The sequence below is a fragment of the Pituophis catenifer genome, unplaced genomic scaffold, assembly GCF_029215685.1.
Source record: "Pituophis catenifer annectens isolate HBS135680 unplaced genomic scaffold, rPitCat1.0.hap2 SCAF_12, whole genome shotgun sequence".
Classification (NCBI taxonomy): Eukaryota; Metazoa; Chordata; class Lepidosauria; order Squamata; family Colubridae; genus Pituophis; species Pituophis catenifer.
In genome coordinates this window covers 783,641-806,441 of record NW_027256892.1, presented here as the reverse complement: position 1 = coordinate 806,441, position 22,801 = coordinate 783,641, and the positions used below count along the sequence as shown (strand labels likewise).

The 22,801-nt window shown below is 46.5% G+C and overlaps 1 protein-coding gene across 3 annotated transcripts; it reads left to right on the top strand.

Moving 5' to 3' along the window:
* Positions 1–444: 444 nt before the first annotated feature.
* On the top strand, positions 445–21,165 carry POLR3D (RNA polymerase III subunit D). Of its 3 annotated transcripts, XM_070952433.1 has the most exons (9): positions 445–562; positions 1,387–1,552; positions 4,461–4,504; positions 6,648–6,799; positions 8,283–8,407; positions 10,141–10,315; positions 13,915–14,177; positions 14,509–14,661; positions 19,073–21,165. In XM_070952433.1, exons 2-9 carry the CDS (start codon positions 1,397–1,399, stop codon positions 19,193–19,195), a joined length of 1,191 nt encoding a protein of 396 aa, XP_070808534.1. In that variant the 5' UTR covers positions 445–562; positions 1,387–1,396; the 3' UTR covers positions 19,196–21,165. The 3 variants fall into 3 exon arrangements, with proteins under 3 accessions (XP_070808534.1, XP_070808532.1, XP_070808533.1); XM_070952431.1 differs by lacking the exon at positions 19,073–21,165 and having other exon boundaries at positions 14,509–15,274; XM_070952432.1 differs by lacking the exon at positions 19,073–21,165 and having other exon boundaries at positions 1,384–1,552; positions 14,509–15,274.
* The last annotated feature ends 1,636 nt before the right edge of the window (positions 21,166–22,801 follow it).

The following is a 22,801-nucleotide window of genomic DNA, read 5'->3' as shown; positions in this document are numbered from 1 at the left end:
TGAATTGTAAAGTCCAGGGGTCTCCAAACTTGGCCACTTTAAGACTTGTGGACTTCAACTCCCAGAATTCCTCAGCCAGCAAAGCTGAGGAGGAATTCCTCAGGAACTCCAAAGGAATTCTGGGAGTTGAAGTGCACAAGTCTTAAAGTGGCCAAATTTGGAGACCCCTGGCTAAAGTCAGTCGCTTTTTTAATAACGTCACTTAGATCGCACTTTCGCGTCCCTCCTCCGAACGGGAGGACACACATTCAATTGCAACGGAGCGCAATATCCGCCCGCGACAAAAATGGCCGCTTTTCCCTGGCTGGCTTTCCCCTGTCGGAGGGAAAGGGGCGAAGAAGGAGCCATGCCCGCGACAAACATGGCGGACGAAACCCCCCCCCACACACGCGTAAAACGTGAGACCGTAGGCTTAAGATGGCGGCTGAACGGCCCGCGCATGCGCCCTGAGAAGGAGCTGAGTTTTCCAGGGCCGCTGGAGAAACAACTTGAACGAGGTCGGAGGAGGCTGAAACCGTCTTGGGTCGGTCAGGAGAGGAGACGAAGCGAGGGGGTGCTTTCCGTAAGGGCGGCGTGAATGGGAAGCGGGTGGGTGGGTGGGACACCGGCGAAGCTCTTGCGGATAGGCCGCAATGATTGGGGGGGGGGGGGTTGGCATCCCTGGTGCTTCTCCTGGTGGCCTCCAGTCCTTTATTTTAGCTCAGGAAAGGACCCTGGACTTTCTCTTCTCGGCGCTAGCCGGATATGTGGGACCATTCTCCGCAGCGCCCTTCCCCTGAGGGGTGGGACCATTGGGGCTCCCATTGATACCCTAATGAGGGGTGGGGACGATGGGATCTGTAGTCCCTGGGTTAAAGAGCACAGGGCAAGGCGTCTGAAGGAAATGTGTAGGGCGTTGGCTCCACACTTGGAAATGGTGCCAGCCCAGCTCTGGGGTGGGTGGGGGGAGTGTTCTGTTCCACGACTACAAACCCCATCCTCCCCAGCCCACACGAGGTACCAGTGGGAGCCGCAGTGGTCCCACAGCTGGGAAAGACGCTGCGGAGAATGGGACCCCCCGTCGTCCTACACATCCGTGGGAGGGGGGTTTCTATTCCACGACTACAAACCCCATCCTCCCCAGCCCACACGGGGTACCAGTGGGAGCCGCAGTGGTCCCACACCTGGGAAAGACGCTGCGGAGAATGGGACCCCCGTCGTCCTACACATCCATGGGGGGGAGTGTTCTGTTCCATGACTACAAACCCCATCCTCCCCAGCCCACGCGGGATACCAGTGGGAGCCGCAATGGCTCCACACCGGGGTGTGTGTGTGTGTGTGTGCAATGGAGAAGTTTCAACTTGTTTAAAGGTGTTTTTTTTCTCACCTAACTCTTTTCTTCAGTAGGTCCTGCAAGATGTCCGAAGGAACTTCAAGTGGCGATCCTGAGAGTGGCCGGCCCTCGCTTCCTCCTGCTCGAGGATTAATAGGGAGAAGGACTCCCGCGCCCATCTCGGCAGGCCGCCTGCCTTCCATCCGCTCCCGAGATCTTACCCTTGGCGGGGTGAAAAAGGCAAGGAAGGATCTCTTGCTAAGGAAGTATCTTGCAAGAAGTATTTTTTTATTCCTAGGATGCATGTTAGTCTGTTTGGTGTGGTGGTGAACGCACCAAAGCCAAAAAAACAGAGACCGTGAGTTCTAGTCTTGCTTGGGTACAAAGCCAGCTGGATAATCTTGAGCCAGATCCTCTCTCTCTCAGTCTTAGGAAAAAGGCACTGGCAGATCCCTTCCGAAAAACCTCGCCAAGAAAATTACATGGACCAGCAGCAATTGCCAGGAGTTAACACTGACCCCAGAAACACACATTCACACATTAGGACAAGTTAAGACTGCGTCATTCATGGACTGGAGTTACTGTGCCTCCTTAGAAATTGTAGAGGTTACAATCATTTCTTTAGTGAGCATTCAGAGTTACAACAGCACGGAAAAAAAGTGACCCATGACCATTTTTTTTTCACACAACTGTTTGCAGCATCCCTATGGTCACATGATCAAAATTTGGGTGCTGGCTTGCATTTATGATGGTTACGAGGTTCTGGGGACATGTGATTGCTTTTTGCAACTTTCTGACAAGCAAAATCCACAGGGAAATCGGGCTCACTTAACAACTGTGTTATTAACTTAACACCTGTGGCAAGAAATGAGAGAAAACTCACCAGCAATAGAAATAGGTGCAGAGGTGGTTCGTGGCCTTAGAACAGAGTCAGAAGATCATTGAGAGGTGGACAGCTCAGCGGTTCAAAACCCGAGAGCTAAGCCGTGTGATGGAATGAGCTCCCGTCAATTTGTCCCAGCTTGGGCCCACCTAGCAGTTCGAAAGCATGCGAATGCAAGTAGATAAATAGGTACCACTTTGGTGGAGAAATACTGGCGGACATGAAAGAAGCTTCCTCGAGCATCCCCTGGACAATGGTGATGTCACCAGCATGTCAACCCAGAAAATGCCTTGCTAGGCTCTTCCGACATGAACATAGTAGTAGCAACAGATATTTTGGGCTCAGTTGTGGTCATAAGTCGACGGCTGCCTGTATGGGCTCAGGGTAGGGATGGCAATTGTGGCAGCTACATGGAACATTGGGGGGATTAAGGGTGCAGTGGGTGGAACAGTGTTGAAAAATAAGTAGGGCTACATCACATAGGCCAGTGATGGCTAACCTTTTTGCCGTCGTGTGCCAAAAGCGGGGGGAGCATGGGGGGGTCACGTGTGTGTCCACACTGATAATTCAATGCGCCCCCCGCGCATTCATGTGTGACCCACCCCCCACCCCCTGCTTTTGGCCCGGTGCGCCCGGTAGGCCCATTTTTTTGCCCTCCCCAGGCTCCAGAGGCTTTTTTTGGAGCCTGGGGAGGGCGAAAACAGCCTTCCCCACCCCTCCGGAGGCCCTCTGGGGGCTGGAAACAGCCTGTTTGCCAACTTCTGGTGGGCCCGGAAGGCCTGAAAATCAGCTGGCCGGTGCACGCATGCATGCTGGAGCTGAGCTAGGGCAATGCTCGCGTGCCCACAGATATGGCTCTGCGCGTGCCATAGGTTCGCCATTACAGACATAGGCAAACAAAGTTTTCTCCCCTCTCTTCCCTCCCAGATTGGAGGTAGAATTTTAGGACTCTTACCTAACCATTGCAAACTTGAGGCTGCACGATTATGTTCGCGTTTTTCTTTCAAAGTGGTAAACAATGTGTTGATTTGCAGGGTTTTTTTCCCCCAGAAGTGTAAGAGAAAGTGCACGGATTATATGTGCCTTTTTTTGAGATAGGAGCTTCTTACGTTTTTTCTATAGTTTCCAAGCTTATTTCTGTGGAAAACAGTTTTGCTCTTTTTACTGCACGTTTTATCCCCAGTAGGGGTAAAATATTGATTACGTGGAACTCTTCTAATGTTTTGGTTCTCCTATGAACGCATCAGTTTCTGCGCCATTCCTTGTTCCAGGCCTCATGTGACATGAGAGTTGATGAGTTATTTAGCTCAGAGAGACAGTTCATCACCAAATCTCCATTTAGTTAAAAAAAACAAAACAATCTAGAATAATAAAGCTAAGCATGCTGACTTTTAATTACAAGATAAGGACACTTCTTTTCAAGAAAAACAGGATCTCTTTCTTTCTAAATATTTGGCACAGATGTTATCTGCATGAACATAGATTGCTATGGTTGGCAAAACCTGTCCCACTTTTGGTCATTATTAAGTTAGCCATGAGGAATGCTAACAAACATGAGAGATGGGAAATTGCTGATTTGAGAGTTTTATTTCACTAAAACGTTTTATCTCATTCAGTTTAATAGCCGTGATACCTATTAACTTTTAAAAAACAGAAACAGGCTATTCTCTGGATTCTAAATGTTCCTTTTGTTTCTTTGAATTGGTTATGCAATAACCAAGCTATCTGGAGGATCGTGAATTGGCCCTTTATGTCAAGGATATTTGATTCTATACGTAAACACCGCATTTTTATGATATAGAGTGGTCAATTTTACTTGATGTCTTCTGACTGCTGGTATTCAAATATTTTGAGATGTTGGCATTTGTTTTGGAAAGAGAACAAAGAGAACATGTCAATTTTGATTAAGATGAAAGCATACCTTGAAGCCAAGAGCTTCATACTGTACTGTTAAGGAATTCAAAATATTTGCGGCCCCTAAATATTGAAACATTTTAAAAGAAGCATCTTCTCCAAGCAATGCAACTGTGAAGAATGCTAAAAAAAATATTTTCTTCCCTCAGAAACGTGAGAATCTCAAGCATATTTATATATTTTATTGTAAACTACCTAATGTCACCTCAAAGTGAGATGAGTAGCTATATAAATCAAATCAAATAAATATTGGAGTTTCAATTTTAGCACACTGTACTCTGAGGAATGTCATAAAGAAAACATTGTGCTTAATCTATGCTTGTTCTCTTGTCTTCTTCTTTTTTTTTTTAGAAAACCTTTGCCCCTAACATCATTAGCAGGAAAATCAAAGAAGAGTAAGTTCCCTTTCAATGCTGTTTTCATGGAATGTATTAATATAAATGAACTGCTTAATGATCAATAAAGCACTTAGAAGACATGTCTTAATATGTGGTTTCAGCCAGGGGTGGATTTCATTTGATTTAAATCAAGTCAATTTAAATCACGATTTAAATGAAACGATTAAATCACGATTTAAATTTAAATTAAATTAAATCAAGTTGATCTAAATCACTAGTAAAAAGGCTTGATTTAAATCAGCGCGATTTAAATCATAATTTTTAAAGAGCAACTGTCATCTCTGCTACTCCTTTGACCCACTGTTGACTCACCGATAGTCCCAGTGTTGCAGAATATACAGCCTCGTGCTACATAACTAAGCTCCATTTCATGCTGAATAAACTAAATTATTTATGTATCTTAAATAGAAAACTATCTTTAGATAGTTTTTTTTACTTCAAAAGCATTTTATTAAAATTAATTTGATAAAAATAAAAAAAAATCTGATTTAAATTTTAAAAAAACAACTTTTTTTAATCAATTTTTATCTACCCTGGTTTCAGCCTTAACTTAAAGTTATGTTCAGGTTTATAACGCTTGTTAGATCTCAGTTACTCTAAAGCCTTCCCTTGTGTACTATCTCCTGAGATGCTATATTTTAACATTATTTGGACTGTTGATCAAACCTATAATTTTGTTCTAAGGGCTTATTTGGTCAATTTCTTGAGTTATTTGGAGGGAAATGAGCATACAGTAGTTTAAAATCTTACTGCCCTTACCAAAGAATAGTTCTTGCACTGTGCTTTTCGGTTGTCTTATTTGCTTTCTTTGGATAATATAGTTGTAGCTTTTTATGCGTGGATGGGAGGGGTAGGTAATTAAACTGTAGTGTGTTTCTCATTTGCCCAGGCAACTAGTTGTTAATAAACAATTAAAACTACGTGGTGATTTTATGGAAAGATACAGACCTTTAGAATGCTTGAGTCTTTTTTCACAAGTTGTTTTTGTTGATCTTTTCATTTAAATATCGTATTTTTCGGAGTATAAGATGCACTTTTTTCCCTCCTAAAAGAAGCTGAAAATTTGGGTATGTCTTACATTCCGAATGTAGCCCCGTGCGGTGCCCAAAATGGCTACCCGGACCAGCTGCTGGCTTCTCTTACCCCTCCTGCGCTTTGCCTGCTTTAGTCAGTAGAGCTCCCTCCGAGGATCAGCTGTGCTTTTGAAGCTGTTTATCAGCCCCAACACGAGCGAAGGGATCTTCCGTGCTTTGCCTGCTTTTCTAATTGCTGCTCCCTCCGACAATCAGCTGTGCTTTAGAAACACAGCCCCAACCTCAAAACCAGCGAGCGAACTAATGTGCTGGGACTAGCCAGATGAATACCTGGTAGGCAGAATTCCCGCCCCCCCCCCCCAATTTTCCTCCCCAAAAACTAAGGTGCGTCTTATACTCCGAAAAATGTGGCAGTTTCTTCCTTTTTCCTTTCCTTATCTTCTTTTTTCCTCCCCTGTCAACTGCAACTTTCAGCTATCTATTCCCATCAATTCTCCCTGCTCTCCGACCCCTCCTAATTAACATATGAACCTTTTGGTCACAGCCTCCATCTTCAGTATGAAATTCTGTCACAGGAAGTCCTATCCTTCACTCTTCCTGCATGTCTGAAAGAGGTTCAGTCATGAAATCCTTATAAAGCTACTGATGCAAAGGGCCTTTTGGATATTTTGGAACCTTTAAGTCCTAAAGACAAAGGGATGCGGTAGTACAGTGGCTAAGACGCTGAGCTTGTCGATCGAAAGGTCGGCAGTTCAGCGGTTCGAATCCCTAGTGCCGCGTAACGGGGTGAGCTCCCGTTCCTTGTCTCAGCTTCTGCCAACCTAGCAGTTCGAAAGCACGTAAAAAATGCAAGTAGAAAAATAGGGACTACCTTTGGTGGGAAGGGAACAGCGTTCCGTGCGCCTTTGGCGTTTAATCATGACTCTTCGGCTTTGAAACGGAGATGAGCACTGCCCCCCTAGAGTTGGGAACAACTAGCACATGTGTGAAGGGAACTTCTACCTAAGTCCTAAAGACAGAGGTCTGGCAGCTCTCATTGAGCAATTGAATACATTTGTTCTGTTTTGTTTTGTTTTTTGTTTGTTTGTTTTGTTTTTTCTCGTTAGGCCCAAGGAGGACCTTTCTGCCCTGAAAGAGAAGAAGGACCGCGATCGAGATCGGCAACGGGAAAGTCATGGACGAGGCAGAGGGAGGCCAGAAGTTATTCAGTCGCACTCCATCTTTGAGCAAGGCCCAGCAGAAATGATGAGGAAGAAAGGTTTGGGAATGATTAAGTTGGGGCAGTCCAAGGGCGACTGTTTGGGCTTTTAAATTTTCACTCATCAAGCTTTCCTTGAGACTCTTAACCCGCTGGTCCCCATCCTACCAGCTTCAGCCATCCCAGTAGACTTGTGGAATAGGATGGGATAAATTAGTAAAATCGGAATGTGTTGTATCTAATAGAAAGCTTTTAAGTAACCGTGATAAAGTACTTAGTGCATCTTGAGAGTTGGCGTAAAAATCCTCAGCATCAGAGCTAGTTGGGCAAGTCCATCAGAGAGGGCAGAGTTCAGTGGGGGTTATTTGGGATGGACAAGATTCTCTGTGACATCAACTCTTGACACCTATAGATTGGATTCCTATTTTTCTGGCTGGTAAAAACTGCCAGAATGTAACAGGAAGCTGGGTTAGGCTTGGTATTTAATTCGTCCTCGGGTGAACGGGTGATGCTTCCCTACCCTAAAACTCTTGGCCAAACCAGATATGGAAAACGATTAATCTGTCTCCAGCATGTTGCATGAACAGACCTGGTCCATTGATCATACCAGTAGTGGCCAAAATTGTGGAAACATTTTGGGAAAAGGGTATTTTTGAGGTTTGATGGCTAATAACACCACTTTTTCTTTGAGTTTCAAGATAATCCTGTTCCACTGCTGGAATGGCCTGGGAATAGTCCAGACCTTAACCCAATGGAAAATCTATGGAGTCCGCTAAAGAAACTTGTTAGTCAGAAGCGACCCAACAGTAAAACCCAGTTAACAGAAGCAATCCTACATTCTTGATTAAATTATCTTTCCATTGATATATAACTTTATGGTACTACTCTGAAAAAAGTGGTGTTATTAGCTAGTTTTAGAAAATACACTTTTCCCAAAAGGTTTCTACAATTTTGGCCACTACTGTAAATTAACCATGATGTCCTCCAGAATCTTCTTTTTCCTTATTCCTTCTTGAGTTTTCTTCTCTCTCCTTGTTTGCATAAACACATATGTATCCATTTATGATTCTAATAAAGCCTTTTTTTTAACTTATTTTTTTAATGAAACGCCTGGCGCGGGTGACTTGGCCATCCAGGATCTCCTCGGCTGTGCACCATAAAGCTGCTGTCAAGTTTCCGAAAGATGCCCTAATTAATTCATGAGCCATGATCCAAACTTCAAAGGAAATATAGTCATTTATTAGGAGCAACATTCCAGCAATACTGGGATGCAGTTAGGACTGATCCCACGTAGATTTACGTTCCCCTATGACCCTGTCTCTCCCCTCCTCTCTGGCCATGTCATAAATCACATTCTCCAATTACCCACTTTGGCTGGCTGTGAAACCTAATACCCTCCTCCTGATTGCGGTCAGGAAGAATGTATGGAATGTACTTCAGTTCTCCCTCCCTCCTGCTCATGGCAACTTGAAAGCTTTGCAAATTGACATTTGCATTATGAGAGGTGCCACTTGCAGTGATGCTACTCTTGCTTTCTGTGCAGGTACCTGGGATAAGTCTGTGGATATGTCCGACTTTGGCCCATCCCACATCATCAACATAAAGAAAGAGAAGAGGGAGACGGATGAAGAGACTAAGAAGATCTTGCGCATGTTGGAGAAAGATGACGTGAGTTTGAGAAGGGCCAAACTTGGAAGAACCATCCATAAACTCCTGAAATAATATTTATTTATTTTATTTATTTAATTGGACTTATATGCCGCCCTATCTCCACAGGACTCAGGGCAGCTTACAACAATAAACAACACAAAGTCCATGATAAAATTGACAAAAAATCCAATAAAACCCCATTAAGTGAAAAACCCCATCAGTCTAGGGCGGCTAGATGAAATAGCCACGTTTTCAGCCCACGGCGGAAGGAGCAAAGGTCGGGGGCCACTCGGAGCTCCAGAGGGAGTTGATTCCAAAGGGTGGGTGCGCCTACAGAGAAAGCTCTCTCCCTGGGGGTCGCCTGCCGACATTGTCTGGCCGACGGCACCCTGAGTAGGCCCTCCCTGTGAGAGCGCACCGGGCGATGGGAAGCTGTTGCTGGCTGCAGATGGTCCGCCAAATATAGAATTTATCCTCATAGGACTCAGCCTCTAAGGCAGTGTTGGCAAACCTTTTTGGCACCAGGTGCCAAAATGGGAGCGCGCATACACGGCCAAAAACCGGGAGAGCAACCAACTAGTGCGCATGCGCACGCCGGGAAGATGATCTTCCGGTTTCCTGCACACACATGCACACCAGCCACTTGGTCTTCCGGTTTCTGACGTGCATGTGCGCGCAAAGAGCATGTGCCAGAAACTGGAAGAGTAGCCCCCCAATGCTCATGCGCGTGCCGGGAAGATGTTCATCTAGTTTCTGGTGCAAGCACGCACACCCGGCCACCTGGTGGTCTGGTTTCTGGCGCTCCCGCACCACTTTTTTTGGCGGGGGGAGTAGTCCCATAAAATGATATATCAATGGAAAGATAATTTAACCAAGAATGTCATGCAATAACTTTCATGAAGGATTTGCTATTAGAATAGCAGTTACAGCATAAAGAAGAAAAGTGAAACACATAGAAAAAACGAGATATACAAAAAATATCCCCATGTCAGTTAATACTTAGTTGGGTAACCTTTAGCATGAATTACAGCCTTACAATGTCTTCCCATGGAGTGAACCAAGTCTTTTAGTTCTGCAGCTGTTCTAATGTGAAACCAAGATTGAATGATGGCTTCTATTAACTGGGTTTTATTGCTGAGTCGCTTCTGATTAACAAGTTTATTTAGTCGGCTCCATAGATTTTCAATTGGGTGAAGGTCTGGGCTATTCCCAGGCCATTCCAGCAGTGGAATAGGATTATCTTTTTTTTTTTTAATTTTTATTTATATGCCGCCCTTCTCCGGAGACTCAGGGCGGCTTACAATGTGCTAATGTGCCTTCATCCTTTTGTATATTTTTATACAAAGTCAGCTTATTGCCCCCACAAACTGGGTCCTCAATTTACCTACCTTAGAAAGGATGGAAGGCTGAGTCAATCTTGAGCCTGGCGAGATTCGAACCTGCAGTAATTGCAGGCAGCTGGTCTTAATAACAGGGTGCTTTAGACCACTGTACTACCAAGGCTCTCTGAAACTCTCCCCGAAAAAAGTGGTGTTATTAGCCATCAAACCTCACAAATACACTTTTCCCAAAAGGTTTCCACAATTTTGGCCAGTACTGTACATTAAAAAAGTAGGAACGATTTAAAAAAAAAAACCCACATATCATTGTCCGGAGAACAGACTCTTGGGATAGCATGCAAAATAGACTCCAGGAATGGTTCTCTTTTTTTTTTTAACCTGCCGTTTTCTCTCTCCTTTCTTTGCTTCCAGTTCCTGGATGACCCAGGCTTGAAAAATGACATTCGAAATAAGCCGGTTCAGCTGCCTCTGGCACATTCTGGTTGGCTTTTCAAGGAAGAAGGGGACGATCAGGAAGACGGCAAGCTATTGAACGCCAGCCATAAAGAGGAGGAGCTGGAAACAGGTGGATCTTCTTCAGTGAAAGGTAGGTGGGCTCAGGTTGATCTGGAACAGATGAGTGAGCAGTTTCGGCCTTGGAGGCCATCTTTTTCTTTGGATCTTCAGGGCCGCCACGCTTAGTGCTGTGGGAAAGTGGGAGGAGGGTTGTATGCAGTGATGGAATTCAAATTTTTTTACTACCGGTTCTGTGGACATGGCTTGGTGGGCGTGGCAGGGGAAGGATACTGCAAAATCCCCATTCCCTCTCCACTCCAGGGGAAGGGTACTGCAAAATCCCCATTCCCTCCCTACTCCAGGGGAAGGATACGGCAAAATCCCTATTCCCTCCCCACTCCAGGGGGAAGGATATTGCAAAATCCCCATTCCCTCCCCACTCCAGGGGAAGGGGACTGCAAAATCTCCATTCCCTCCCTACTCCAGGGGAAGGATACGGCAAAATCCCCATTCCTTCCCCATTCCAGGGGAAGGGGACTGCAAAATCCCCATTCTCTCCCTACTCCAGGGGAAGGATACTGTAAAATCTCCATTCCCTCCCCACTCCTGGAGAAGGGTACTGTAAAATTTCCATTCCCTCCCCACTCCAGGGGAAGGGAACTGCAAAATCTCCATTCCCTCCCCACTCCAGGGGAAGGATACTGCAAAATCCCCATTCCCTCCCTACTCCAGGGGAAGGATACTGTAAAATCCCCATTCCCTCCCCACTCCAGAGGAAGGGAACTGCAAAATCTCCATTCCCTCCCCACTCCAGGGGAAGGATACTGTAAAATCCCCATTCCCTCCCCACTCCTGGGGGAAGGATATTGCAAAATCTCCATTCCCACCCCACTCAAATTTCCACTACCGGTTCTCCAGAACCTTTCAGAACCTGCTGAATTTCACCCCTGGTTGTATGGAGTTGGTGGAGTTATATAGCCATAACAACATTCTTTTCTCTGGGAGTCAAGGACGTTCAGCCTGCACCTGGAGTGGTGTGATTGGGAGGCATCTCCAGTTGGGATGGTGGATTGATTGAACCATGTGATGGGCATGTGGGTGCAGGGGAAGGGACTTTGACTTTCCTTTGGGTGGGGAAAACCCAGGAGCTTTCAGATTCGGGTTCCCCCAGCTGTGCCCATATGACCTCTCTAATAAAATGGAACTTTGAGGAACCTCTTGCCTCGGAGTCTTACTTGGCTGGCGGTGTTACTCGGAACCCTGACAAGCAGATAAAGTGGGCATTTTGCAGCCCTGAAATCATATGAGGACCCTGTTCCCTCTTAATTTTTATTTATTATTTATTATTTATTAATCAAATTTCTATACCGCCCTACTCCCGAAGGACTCAGGGCGGTGAACAGCCAAGATAAAATACAGACAATACAAATATTAAAAATCCCTTAAAATTATTAAATATTTCGGCCGAAACACAGATTAAAACACCCAATTTATAAAAACACGAATTAAAAATTTAAAATTTAAGAATTTAAAAGAGGGGAGTTAGGCCAGGCCAGCTTGCTGAAATAGAAAAGTTTTGAGAGCACGGCGAAATGTGCGCAGGTCCGGGATCTTCCGTATCTCTGGGGGGAGCTCGTTCCAGATGGTAGGTGCCCCCACAGAGAAGGCTCTCCCCCTGGGGGCCGCCAGTCGACACTGTTTGGCCGACGGCACCCTGAGGAGCCCCTCTCTATGGGAGCGTACTGGTCGGTGAGAGGCTATTGGTAGCAGAAGGCGGTCTCGTAGATACCCCGGTCCGATGCCATGGAGCGCTCTAAAGGTGGTAACCAAAACCTTGAAGCGCACCCGGAAGACCACCGGGAGCCAGTGCAGCTCGCGCAGGAGGGGGGTCACATGGGAGCGCCACGTCGCTCCCATAACCACCCGCGCGGCCGCATTCTGGACCAGCTGGAGCCTCCGGGTGCTCCTCAAGGGGAGCCCCATGTAGAGAGCATTGCAGTAGTCCAAGCGGGAAGTGACAAGAGCATGAGTGACCGTATTTAACGAGTCCCGATCCAGAAAGGGACGCAACTGGCGAATCAGGCGGACCTGATAAAAAGTCCCCCTGGCCACGGCCGTCATATGCTCTTCTAAAGACAGCCGTGAGTCCAGGAGGACACCCAAGTTGCGAGCCCTCTCCGTGGGGGCCAGTGACTCGCCCCCAATAGTCAGTGATGGCACCAACTGACTATATCGGGATGTCGGAAACCACAGCCACTCGGTCTTGGATGGGTTGAGCCTGAGTCTGTTTCTCCCCATCCAGATCCGCACGGCCTCCAGGCACCGGGACATCACTTCAAGGGCATCATTGGGGTGGTCCGGGGTGGAGATGTACAGCTGAGTATCATCAGCGTACTGGTGGTACTTCACCCCGAAACCACGGATGATCTCACCCAGCGGCTTCACATAAATGTTGAACAGAAGGGGCGAGAGGACCGACCCTTGTGGCACCCCACATACAAGGGGCCTCGGGGTCGACCTCTGCCCCCCTGTCAACACAGACTGCGACCGGTCAGAGAGAAAGGAGGAGAACCACCGTAGGACGGTGCCCCCCACCCCTAACTCCTCTAGCCGGTGCAGCATGATACCATGGTCGATGGTATCAAAAGCCGCTGAGAGGTCTAATAGGACCAGGACAGAGGAACAACCCCTGTCCCGAGCCCTCCAGAGATCATCAACCAACGCGACCAATGCCGTTTCCGTGCTGTACCCAGGCCTGAAGCCCGACTGGAACGGATCCAGATACGACGATTCATCCAGGTACTGGGGGAGCTGTCGCGCTACCACACTCTCAACAACCTTCGCAATGAAGCGAAGGTTGGAGACCGGACGGTAATTTGCCAACACTGTCGGGTCCAGGGAAGGTTTCTTGAGGAGAGGCCTCACCACCGCCTCTGCAAGAAGAGAAGAGTTGGGGTGTGTATGATGGCAAGAGGCTACTAAGGGGACAAACCATGAGATATTGTTGTAGTCATTTGGTATTGTTGTGACCCCGATTCCCGAGCCTGTCCTAACAGAGGAAGAGGACTCAAAAGGTGATGGGGAGGAACTGATAAGGCCTCCCTCTCCAGGACCCTCCTCTCTGGCAATGCCTCAGGTTCCATCCGAAGGCCAAGAGGAACAGCCTGGGATATGCCAGGAGGAAAACATATCGGAACAACAACAGATAGGGAATGAGGATGATGAATCCTGGCTTGATCCCAGGCAGCATCGGAGGGAGAAGCGTGCACAGCAACGAAAGAGGCGTGGGAGGGCCAGAGATTGAGCTGAGTCACTGAGCCGCACCCCACAGGGAATAAAAGTGGGTGTGATTGCTCTTCAGGCTTTGTGACGTTCAAAGTTAAAAACCTGAGAGTCACATCGTGTTACCTGAAATCTGGCTTGTGCATATTTGGGCTGGACCTTGGCTAATTTCTTGCTTCGTGGATTACTTTTTGCTACTGATAAACTCTCTCTTGCGAACTGTGAGTGGAAACTGACTTGGCAGGCATTTCGCAGTTTATTGCCAAAACTCTTATCTGCAAGAGTTTCTAGTCTGATTGCTTAATAAAATCTTGGCAGGCGTGCCTGGTGGTGTGCTTGCCTGTGTGGGGAAGGGGAACAGAACAGGTATCCTGTCTCTCTCGCTCATTCACTCTCTCTTTCTGTCAGTGAAAGAAGAACCCCACGATGAAGAGGAGACGCCATGCGCCCAGGCTCCAGCGCCCACAAAAAACCCTCCTCCCTTCCCTCATGATGTCTCCCTGGCGGAACTGCTGCCAAAGTTGAGTCTTTCCAAGGAGGAAGAGCTACTCTTCCTGCAGCTGCCAGACACTCTCCCGGGACAGCCGCCCACGCAGGACACGAAGCCGCTGAAAACCGAAGTGCAGAACGAGGATGGGCAGATGATGGTGATAAAACAGGAGAAAACGCAGGTACGGCTCCTGCTGAAACGAGCAGCAGGAATCTGCAGATGCTACTGCAGCGCGTGGGGCGTTTGCGCCTGGAAACGGAGACCTGGAAGTCCGCTGGATGGAAGCCAGGATGTTGGCATTTTGGTAGAAAAATAACGGTGGTCTAACTGTTGACTACAAATGTACTGTACTTTTTGGAGTATAAGACACACTTTTTCCCTAAAAGAGGGTGGAAATGTTGGTGTAGGATTGTAATTATGTTTTCAGGGAGAGCTCAGAGGGAGTTTCCAAATCCTCTAGTCCTGATTTCTCCCCAGCTCCTCCCTCAACTTGTCCACTTCTGTTTTTCCAGGAGACCAAGGAAGCGGAGAATACCTGCACCCTGGGGGACCTCTCAGAAGGGCAAGTGGGGAAGTTGCTGATCCGCAAATCGGGAAAAGTGCAACTTGTTCTCGGCCAGGTGACTCTGGACATAACTACGGGAACACCCTGCTCCTTTCTTCAGGTATGCCTTGCCCTTGTGGGACGTGGCCTCCCTTCAAAGGCCACTTCAAATCCGAAGCGTTCAGAGGCTGTGTACCCGGGAACAGCAATTGCAGGAAACAAGGCAGCTAGAAAAGGCCCGTCAAACTGCTGTTGAGATGATTTGGAAATATTTGTGTTCTTATAGGGCAGTAATGGCTAACCTTTTTGTCATTGCATGCCAAAAGTGCACACGCAATAACTCCTGTGCACGTGCCTGCACCCATAATGCGACCCCCTGCGCCCCGACCCCTGTGCTTCCCCCCACCCCTGTGCATGCGCACACAACTCCCTTCGCGCCCCCAGTGCATGCCTCCCTGCAGCCTCCTGGAACCAAAAACGAGTTGCGTGACCGCCCCACTCCCCGCACCCTCCGTGCACTCATCTCCCGCATGCCCCCCCCCCCCCACACATGCGCAGCAGAGACCTGAAAATCAGCTGGCTGGCGGGAGCTGCGCGCAGTGGTGGGATTCAAATAATTTTAACAACCGGTTCTCTGCCCTAATGATTTCTTCCAACAACCAGTTCATCAAACTGCTCAGAAAGTTAACAACCGGTTTGTCAGGATTCGGTGTCGTCTCAAATAAACTGCATTTCAAACAAATAGTCCTTGATCAAAAACTTTCATTTATTAGGCACAACAATCAAAACTCAGACTCAGTTGCAGGCAACACTGACTTCCTGGTCCAAACCCTCCCTTTCCTTTCCCCACTGCTCTTCTTCTCATTGGCCATCTCCCAAGTCACTCTGCTGTTATCTACTACTTCAGCTCAAAGGAATTTCCTCCCTCCCAACCCATCTCCTAGGGGATAGTATCTCCAGGGAAATTAAGTAGGTGAAAAGTCAAGCGTCCTCTTGCCAGATGCCCCCAACTTCTCCTTCTTATGTCAGCACTGGAGTGAATGCAGTTTGGAGCGCTGACACGGTTCTCCTGAAGGTGTGGTCTAGGGTGTGGTCTAGGCTTAGGGACTTCATAGCCATTAAGTACTGATGGGAGACCCAAAAGTGCTTTTTCAGGAGGCAACTGGACTTTCTTGTTTTGTCTTTTGAAGACGTTTCGTTTCTCATCCAAGAAGCTTCTTCAGCTCTGACTGGGTGGTGGGGAATGGAAGGATTGATACTGCTTGCAGACAGCTGGTCATTTGCATCCTTTTAGAGGGTCCTTGAAGCACTTGGAGATCTACCTCTGTCCTCAGGGTCGCCTGAGTGGTACTCCTGGTTCCTGTAGTCTACCATTTTTTTTCCTCTGGAAATCTGTTCCTATTCCCACACCATTCAAAGGGTGTTCATCCCAAATTGTATGGCTAAAAGTCTGTAGAGATTCCCAGTCATCCAGATCATGGTGGTCCCAAAGGCTGGCTTAACACTTTTAAATGTTTTTAACTGGTTTGTCATTGTTTTTAATTACGGGGCCAAATTTATATATATCTTTTTAATAGTATTTTAATGTTTGTATTTTATGTTTTTATTTGGCTGTATAACACCCTGAGTCCTCGGGGAGAAGGGCGGTATATAAATTTGATATAAAATAAAATAAATAAAATAAATATGCTAGCATCTTTGGGACAACCATGACCTGGATGACTGGGAATCTCTATAGACTTTTGGCTGTTGGGAGAATCTTAATGGATTTGGTCCCATGCTCTTCCAACTGGCACCAGATATTTATTTGTTTGTTTGTTTGTTTGTTTGTTTGTTTGTTTATTTATTTAAATTTAAATAAAATTTATTATTTATTTATTTATTTATTTATTTATTTATTTATTTATTTATTTATTTATTTATTTGTCCAATTTATATGCCGCCCTTCTCCATAGACTCAGGGCGGCTTACAATGCATTATAGCAATAGCCTGCATACTTTTTTTCTTTTTCTTTTTTTTTTTGTATATATCTGCTTATTAGGGCTTTCGGCTCCCCCTAAGCGGCGGTGTTCTATACAAAATTGGCTTATTGCCCCCACAATCCGGGTCCTCAATTTACCTACCTCGAAAGGATGGAAGGCTGAGTCAACCTTGAGCCTGGTGAGATTCGAACTTGCACTAATTGCAGGCAGCTGGCAGCTAAGTGCTACCACTTAACAGCACTTTAGTCTGCTGCACCACCGAGGCTCATTAGCCCTGACTTTGTCTGCAGGTTTTCCACAAAGCATCTCTTTAGGTCAAGGGTGTCCAACCTTGGCAACTTTTAAGAACTGTGAACAGAGCATGGCTGGCTGGGGGGTTCTGGGAATGGAAATCCACAGGTCTTCAAGATGCCAGGGTTGGACATCCCTGGTTTAAGTGGACAGCTAGAAATTATAGAGAAACCATATACATGCAAATACCCTTTGCAAAAAGAAAGAAAAAAAAAGAGCTAGGCACTAGAGCAGCAGTCACCAACTGGTGGTCCGCGAGAAAATTTTGGTGGTCCGCAGAAAAATTATTTGCATTTTTAATATTGCACTAAATCCTTAAACTACGGGCCCCGGGACAGATACGTTCAATGAATGTTTGTGTTGCTGCAGAGAGTCTCCCCCTTCAGGGTCTTTTTGTGTGGGTTGGAGGGGGACAGAAATTCTGACTTGGGGTCTGCTTTGGCCTCCTCGTGCAGAGCTTTGGGCGAAGGCTGGAGGGAAGCGCCGCTGGTGGCAAAGAGCCGGAGGGCCTCGTTCCAGTGGGACCATATCATGGCCTGGAACTGGCTGACCATCTCAGCCCGCTGAGCCTCCAGATGCCAGTACCTGGCCTTGAACTCCCGCAGGTCTTCCCTCTACTTGGAAAGCCTATGCTCGTAGTCCTCAGTGAGGTGCTTCTACTGAGCCTCCTTCTCGGTCAGATCCAATTTGAACTGAACTGTTTTGCCAACTCTTTCTCGTGGTGGCTGCTTAGCTCCAACAACTCCTTCCTGTTGGGGCCATAAGGAGCCCGGGCGGGGAGATGAGGAGTTGGCCACGCCCACCCAGTCACATGACCACCTAGCCACACCCACCCAGCCGGTCATTATGCAGATTATATTAGTGATCTGCGGGATTTAAAATTATGAATTTAATGGTCCCTGAGGTCCAAAAGGTTGGTGAAACCCTGCACTAGAGAATGAAAAGTGATGACACCTCCTTGCTCAAAGTTAGCATGGTGCCAAAACTAGGTTTGGATCAGCAGGAAACATTCCTGGAACATCCAGGAATCAAAATAGAATAGAATCAATATAGAGAAATGATGCTCTAGGTTGAGAAATAATTATGGTAATGTCTTACTGGTACGGAAAAAAAAAGAATTCTTGTTTATTAATTTTTTTTTAAAAAAAATACTCTGATATTATCAGTCCCGAGCTTTCAGGATAGAGCAGGTTTTTGTTTTTACATTTTGCTCCGGCCTAATTTAAATGATTGGGAACTGTTTATATTTCTAAAGGGCTTTTGCAGGGGGGAATTCAGCAGATAGAGCACCTGGCTGAGACTTCCTACTGTTTCACAAAATCTGTTGCTTCCTCAGACCAGCAAAGGTTCCTGGATTAGGTCTTGACACTTATAGTATTTTTCGGAGTATAAGACGTATCCTTTTCCCCAAAAAAAGAGGATGAAAATCTGGGTGCGTCTTATACTCCGAATGTAGCCCCATCCAGCTTCTCAAACGGAGATTTCAGAGGCTGAAAAAAGCTTCAGAAACGAAGTTTCAGAAAAAAAGCCCCCAAACAGAGCTTCAGAAAAGAAGCCTCCAAATAGAGCTTCAGAAAAGAAGCCTCCAAACAGAGCTTCAGAGGCTTTTTTTCTGAACCTCTGTTTCGGAGGCTTTCAGAGGCAGCAAAAAAAAAAGCAAGGCACAGAGCTCACAACCAAGGAACCTGTTGCTAAAATTCACCTCTGGGAACAGCTGATTGGGAGTATTCTGGGAGGCTGATCCACCTGCCAATCAGCTTTTTTCTTATTTTCCTCCCCAAAAACTAAGGTGCGTCTTATACTTCGGTGCGTCTTATACTCTGAAAAATACGGTACTTACTTTTTTTACTTTGGAGAAGCTTTGGAGTAATTGTTCTTCGTCAGTATATTCATGAACTAGAATAGGCATAGCAACAGGTCAGCCAATGGGGGATGGACTGTTTGGTAACTGAAACATAGTATTTGTTGTATGGGGCCATAAGAGACAGTTTGGAGCCTGGGCGTGGCTTAACTGTTCTGTATATAAGCACTAGCTTCTCTCTCCTCCATTTTTGCCTTCTCCATTTTGTGCTTCCATTTTGTGCTGTGTTTGTACTGGCTATTTCTTTTCTCTACAACGTGGAAAACCCTACCGTGGTATTGTATATAAAGACATTTTCTTACGTAGGATTAAATAATCCTGCAGAATTATTTAATTGTGCGTCTGATTGCGTGCGCTGCAACAAACTCTGATGTTCTTTTCTCTCGGTCTTGCAAAGGAGCTGGTGTCAGTCAGCATTGGGGACAATCGGAGCGGCGAGATGATCGTCTTGGGCCATGTGAAGCACAAGCTGGTTTGTGCTCCAGATTTTGAATCCTTGCTGGCGTACAAGCATCGATAGGACTGCTGCAAAACAAACCCTCTTTTGCCAGGGTAGCTGGTGGTTCTGCCTAAACAGCAAGGATTTGAGCTCTTCCCAAAGTGCCTGCTCCTAAGTTGAGGAAGACAGAAGCGTTTCTGGGAAGACTCTGGTAGAAGAGAGTGGCAACGTTCATGGGAACGAGACTGACAAACATCTTGCTGTCGGAGATTTATCTGGAGCTCTAGAATCTCGGGGGGGTAGGGGAAAGAGTCCAAAGGACTTGCTGCGTCCTTCCTCCCAGTTCCATACAGGATGTGACTTGCACCCTTGTAACGACTTTTAATGACTCAAATAAGTGCACGCTACCCGGTGATATGATCCCAAAGGGAGATTGGAAAAACCGCGAGCCTTGGAGCCAAGATTACCTGTTTAAGCAGCTGTTTCCTGCAGATGCTTAGAGAAGATGTCACCGTTCCAAACATCTGCAGGAGATCGTACAATGATGCCTTTTCTCTTTTGCCTTCTGGAGCTTAACTACCACCCAGCGCAGTTAGGAGAAAAGGGTACGAGTGTGGAGAGGTGTGGGAAGACACATCAGACCAAGGGATCTGCAACCTTAAATGCTCAAAGAGCCATTTGGACCCATTTCCCACAGAAGAGAAAACACTGGGAGCCACAAAACCTGGGTGGGCGTGGCCAACTCGATGTCACTCACTTCCACCAGTCACATGACACATACACCCCTAGGCACGCCTATCCAGCCGGTCATTAGGGCAGAGAACCATTTGTTAAAAAACACCGGGAACCACAAAATCCTTTTGACATATCTCTCTCTCCCCTCCTTCCCTCTCTCCTCCCCTCTCTCCCCTTCTCTCTGTATCTCTCTATGTCTCTCTCCCCCCCTCTCTCTGTATCTCTCTATGTCTCTCTCCCTCTCTGTATCTCTCTCTGTCTCTCTTCCCCTCTCTCTCTGTATCTCTCTATGTCTCTCTCCTCTCTGTATCTCTCTGTCTCTCTCTTCCCTTCTCTCTGTATCTCTGTGTCTCTCTCTTCCCCTCTCTCTGTATCTCTCTATGTCTCCCTCTCTATCTATGTCTCTCTCTCTTCCCCTCTCTCTGTATCTCTCTATATCTCTCTCCCTCTCTGTATCTCTCTATGTCTCTCTCTTTTCCCCTCTCTCTGTTTCTCTCTGTCTCTCTCTCTCTCTTCCCCTCTCTGTGTATCTTTCTGTCTCTCTCTCTCCCTCTCTCTCTCCCTCTGCCCTGGCCGCTTCTCCCATCCCTCGCCGTCGCCCTTACCTTCTCAGGCCAGGCGAGGAGTGACTGGGAGGGGAAGGTGAGGGGCGGGGCCAGCAAGTGGTGGGATCACCTGACAGCCACACAGGGCCCAAAGAGCCGCATGCGGCTCCGGAGCTGCAGGTTGCTGACCCCTGCATTAGACTGTCTTCTGCAATCACATCTCCTGTACATCGCTTGTCCAGACCACCTCACCATACTTGGTGAGGTTTTTTTCTTAAGGCTACTTTCGTCCTATCTATAAACAGCCAGGCGGAGGAAAAAAATGTATCTAGTTGACAAGCTCTGCCATTTCTCGTATTTATAATGCTGAGCATGACAAAAAGCTGCAACGGGGCTTCTTTTATAAATGGCGAAGGCGAAGAGGGAACGTCTCGTGCTTTTAATCTGGCTTTCCTTTCCCTCTACTTGAAGCGGCCAAGCATCGCCGGGCCTGTGGTCCTCAGGGAAAGATTCCTGCAGTGGCAGAGGGGACAGGAAGTCCTGGATGGTGGTTCCTCTGTCTGAAAAAAAAGGAAGTTATTTCATCATCAGAAAAGCACATTCTGACCATTATAGCCAAAATGTCTCTCCCCACACTTCTGTCCGGTCACTGTGACTGTGTGTGTTTCTCTTTCTCTCTCTCTCTCTCTCTCTCTCTCTCTCTCTCTCTCTCTCTCTCTCTCTCTCCCTCCCTCCCTCCCTCCCTCCCTCTCTCTCTCTCTCTCTCTGTTTCTCCCTCCATCCCTCCCTCTCTCTCTCTCTGTTTCTCTCTCCCTCCATCCCTCCCTCTCCCTCTCTCTCTCTCTCTCTCCCCCTCCCTCCCTCCCTCTCTCTGTTTCTCTCTCCCTCCATCCCTCTCTCTCTCTCTCTCTCTCTCTCTCTGTTTCTCTCTCCCTCCCTCTGTCACTCTCCCCCTCCCTCTCTCGCTCTCTCACACACACAAACAAACCTATTGAGGAATTCAATGCTCTGGTTTAAAATGATTCTCCTTTCACACTCTGCCTTGGACTTCAGACACGATGGCAAGGAAGTTGTGGTTTGCTTACCTTTGTTACCTACCATGCTTTGCTAAAGAGGACAATTAAGCGTCTAAAGATTTTTAGAGAGCAGCAGCTGAAGTATTTATGCTGCTTGGGGTTATGTTCTTCACCGCATTTGGGAAATCATAAATCCGAGAAAGCGTACCGTAGCATTGACTACAAAGATTACTTCTCTGTTGAGGCATCTTTTTTTTTCAACTGGGTACCTTTATTTGATCTTGGTTAGCCAAATTGGAGAGAGCCACAACTTTGCGGTCAAGTTGTCGGCATGTATTTATCATCTGTATTATCTGTAAATAAAAGTGGACTTGAATGATTCTGTGTGTACAGTCCAAGGAATTTGAATAGGTTTGCACTTCGAAGCGACGAGGTAAGATAACAGGAAAGACATTTTCATCTTACCTGTCAGTGGACACCCAGGCAGGACGGTAAGATTTGATATAAGCACCTGGGAAATCAGGAGATTCAAGCAATTCAAAGGAGTATAAACGTTTATTGCAAGCTTTAGCGCTCTACAAGATACTGGCCAAGTAATGGTCAATGGAAATGAGTGGGAGGAGATAAGAATAAAAAGAATTCAAGCTGGTCTGGACTTCGATCTGTTGTGGTCACTCAGAGACTCAAGACTTATGTACATTTGACGCCTCCCTCAGGCTCAGCCAGGTTATCTCCTACAATATTCCTTATAAAGAGAACGACATAAAACAATACCAAAGAGCCTTGGTAGTACAGTGGTCTAAGGCACCCTGTTATTAAGCTGGTTATTAAGACCAGCTGCCTGCAATTACTGCAGGTTCGAATCTCGCCAAGGCTCAAGGTTGACTCAGCCTTCCATCCTTTCTAAGGTAGGTAAATTGAGGACCCAGTTTGTGGGGGTAATAAGCTGACTTTGTATGAATATACAAAAGGATGAAGGCTATTGCTTAGCGCATTGTAAGCCGCCCTGAGTCTCCGGAGAAGGGCGGCATATAAATCAAATTAAATAAAATAAAATAAATAAGTTAACCATGTGTAAATATTGGTTGAAAATGACAAGAGATTGTGGCGCTTGTAGCAAAAAGCAGCTTTTGGACAATGGAGCCACAGATACTTTGTGATAATTGGGGGGGGGGGGGAGAGATAACTAATGGAGCCAGAAGAAAAAAACTGCAGATAAGGAACTGGAACTCTGGGAATCAAAAGGTGCCTGTTCCTTCTAGCTGCTTTAAAAAAAAATTGATTATATGGACATTTTTCTACTCTGCCTTTCAGAATGAGAATTTTTTTTTAATCAGCAGATGTTTCATTGAGTTTGGTTACAGAAGGCAATGTTAACACAATAGACCACC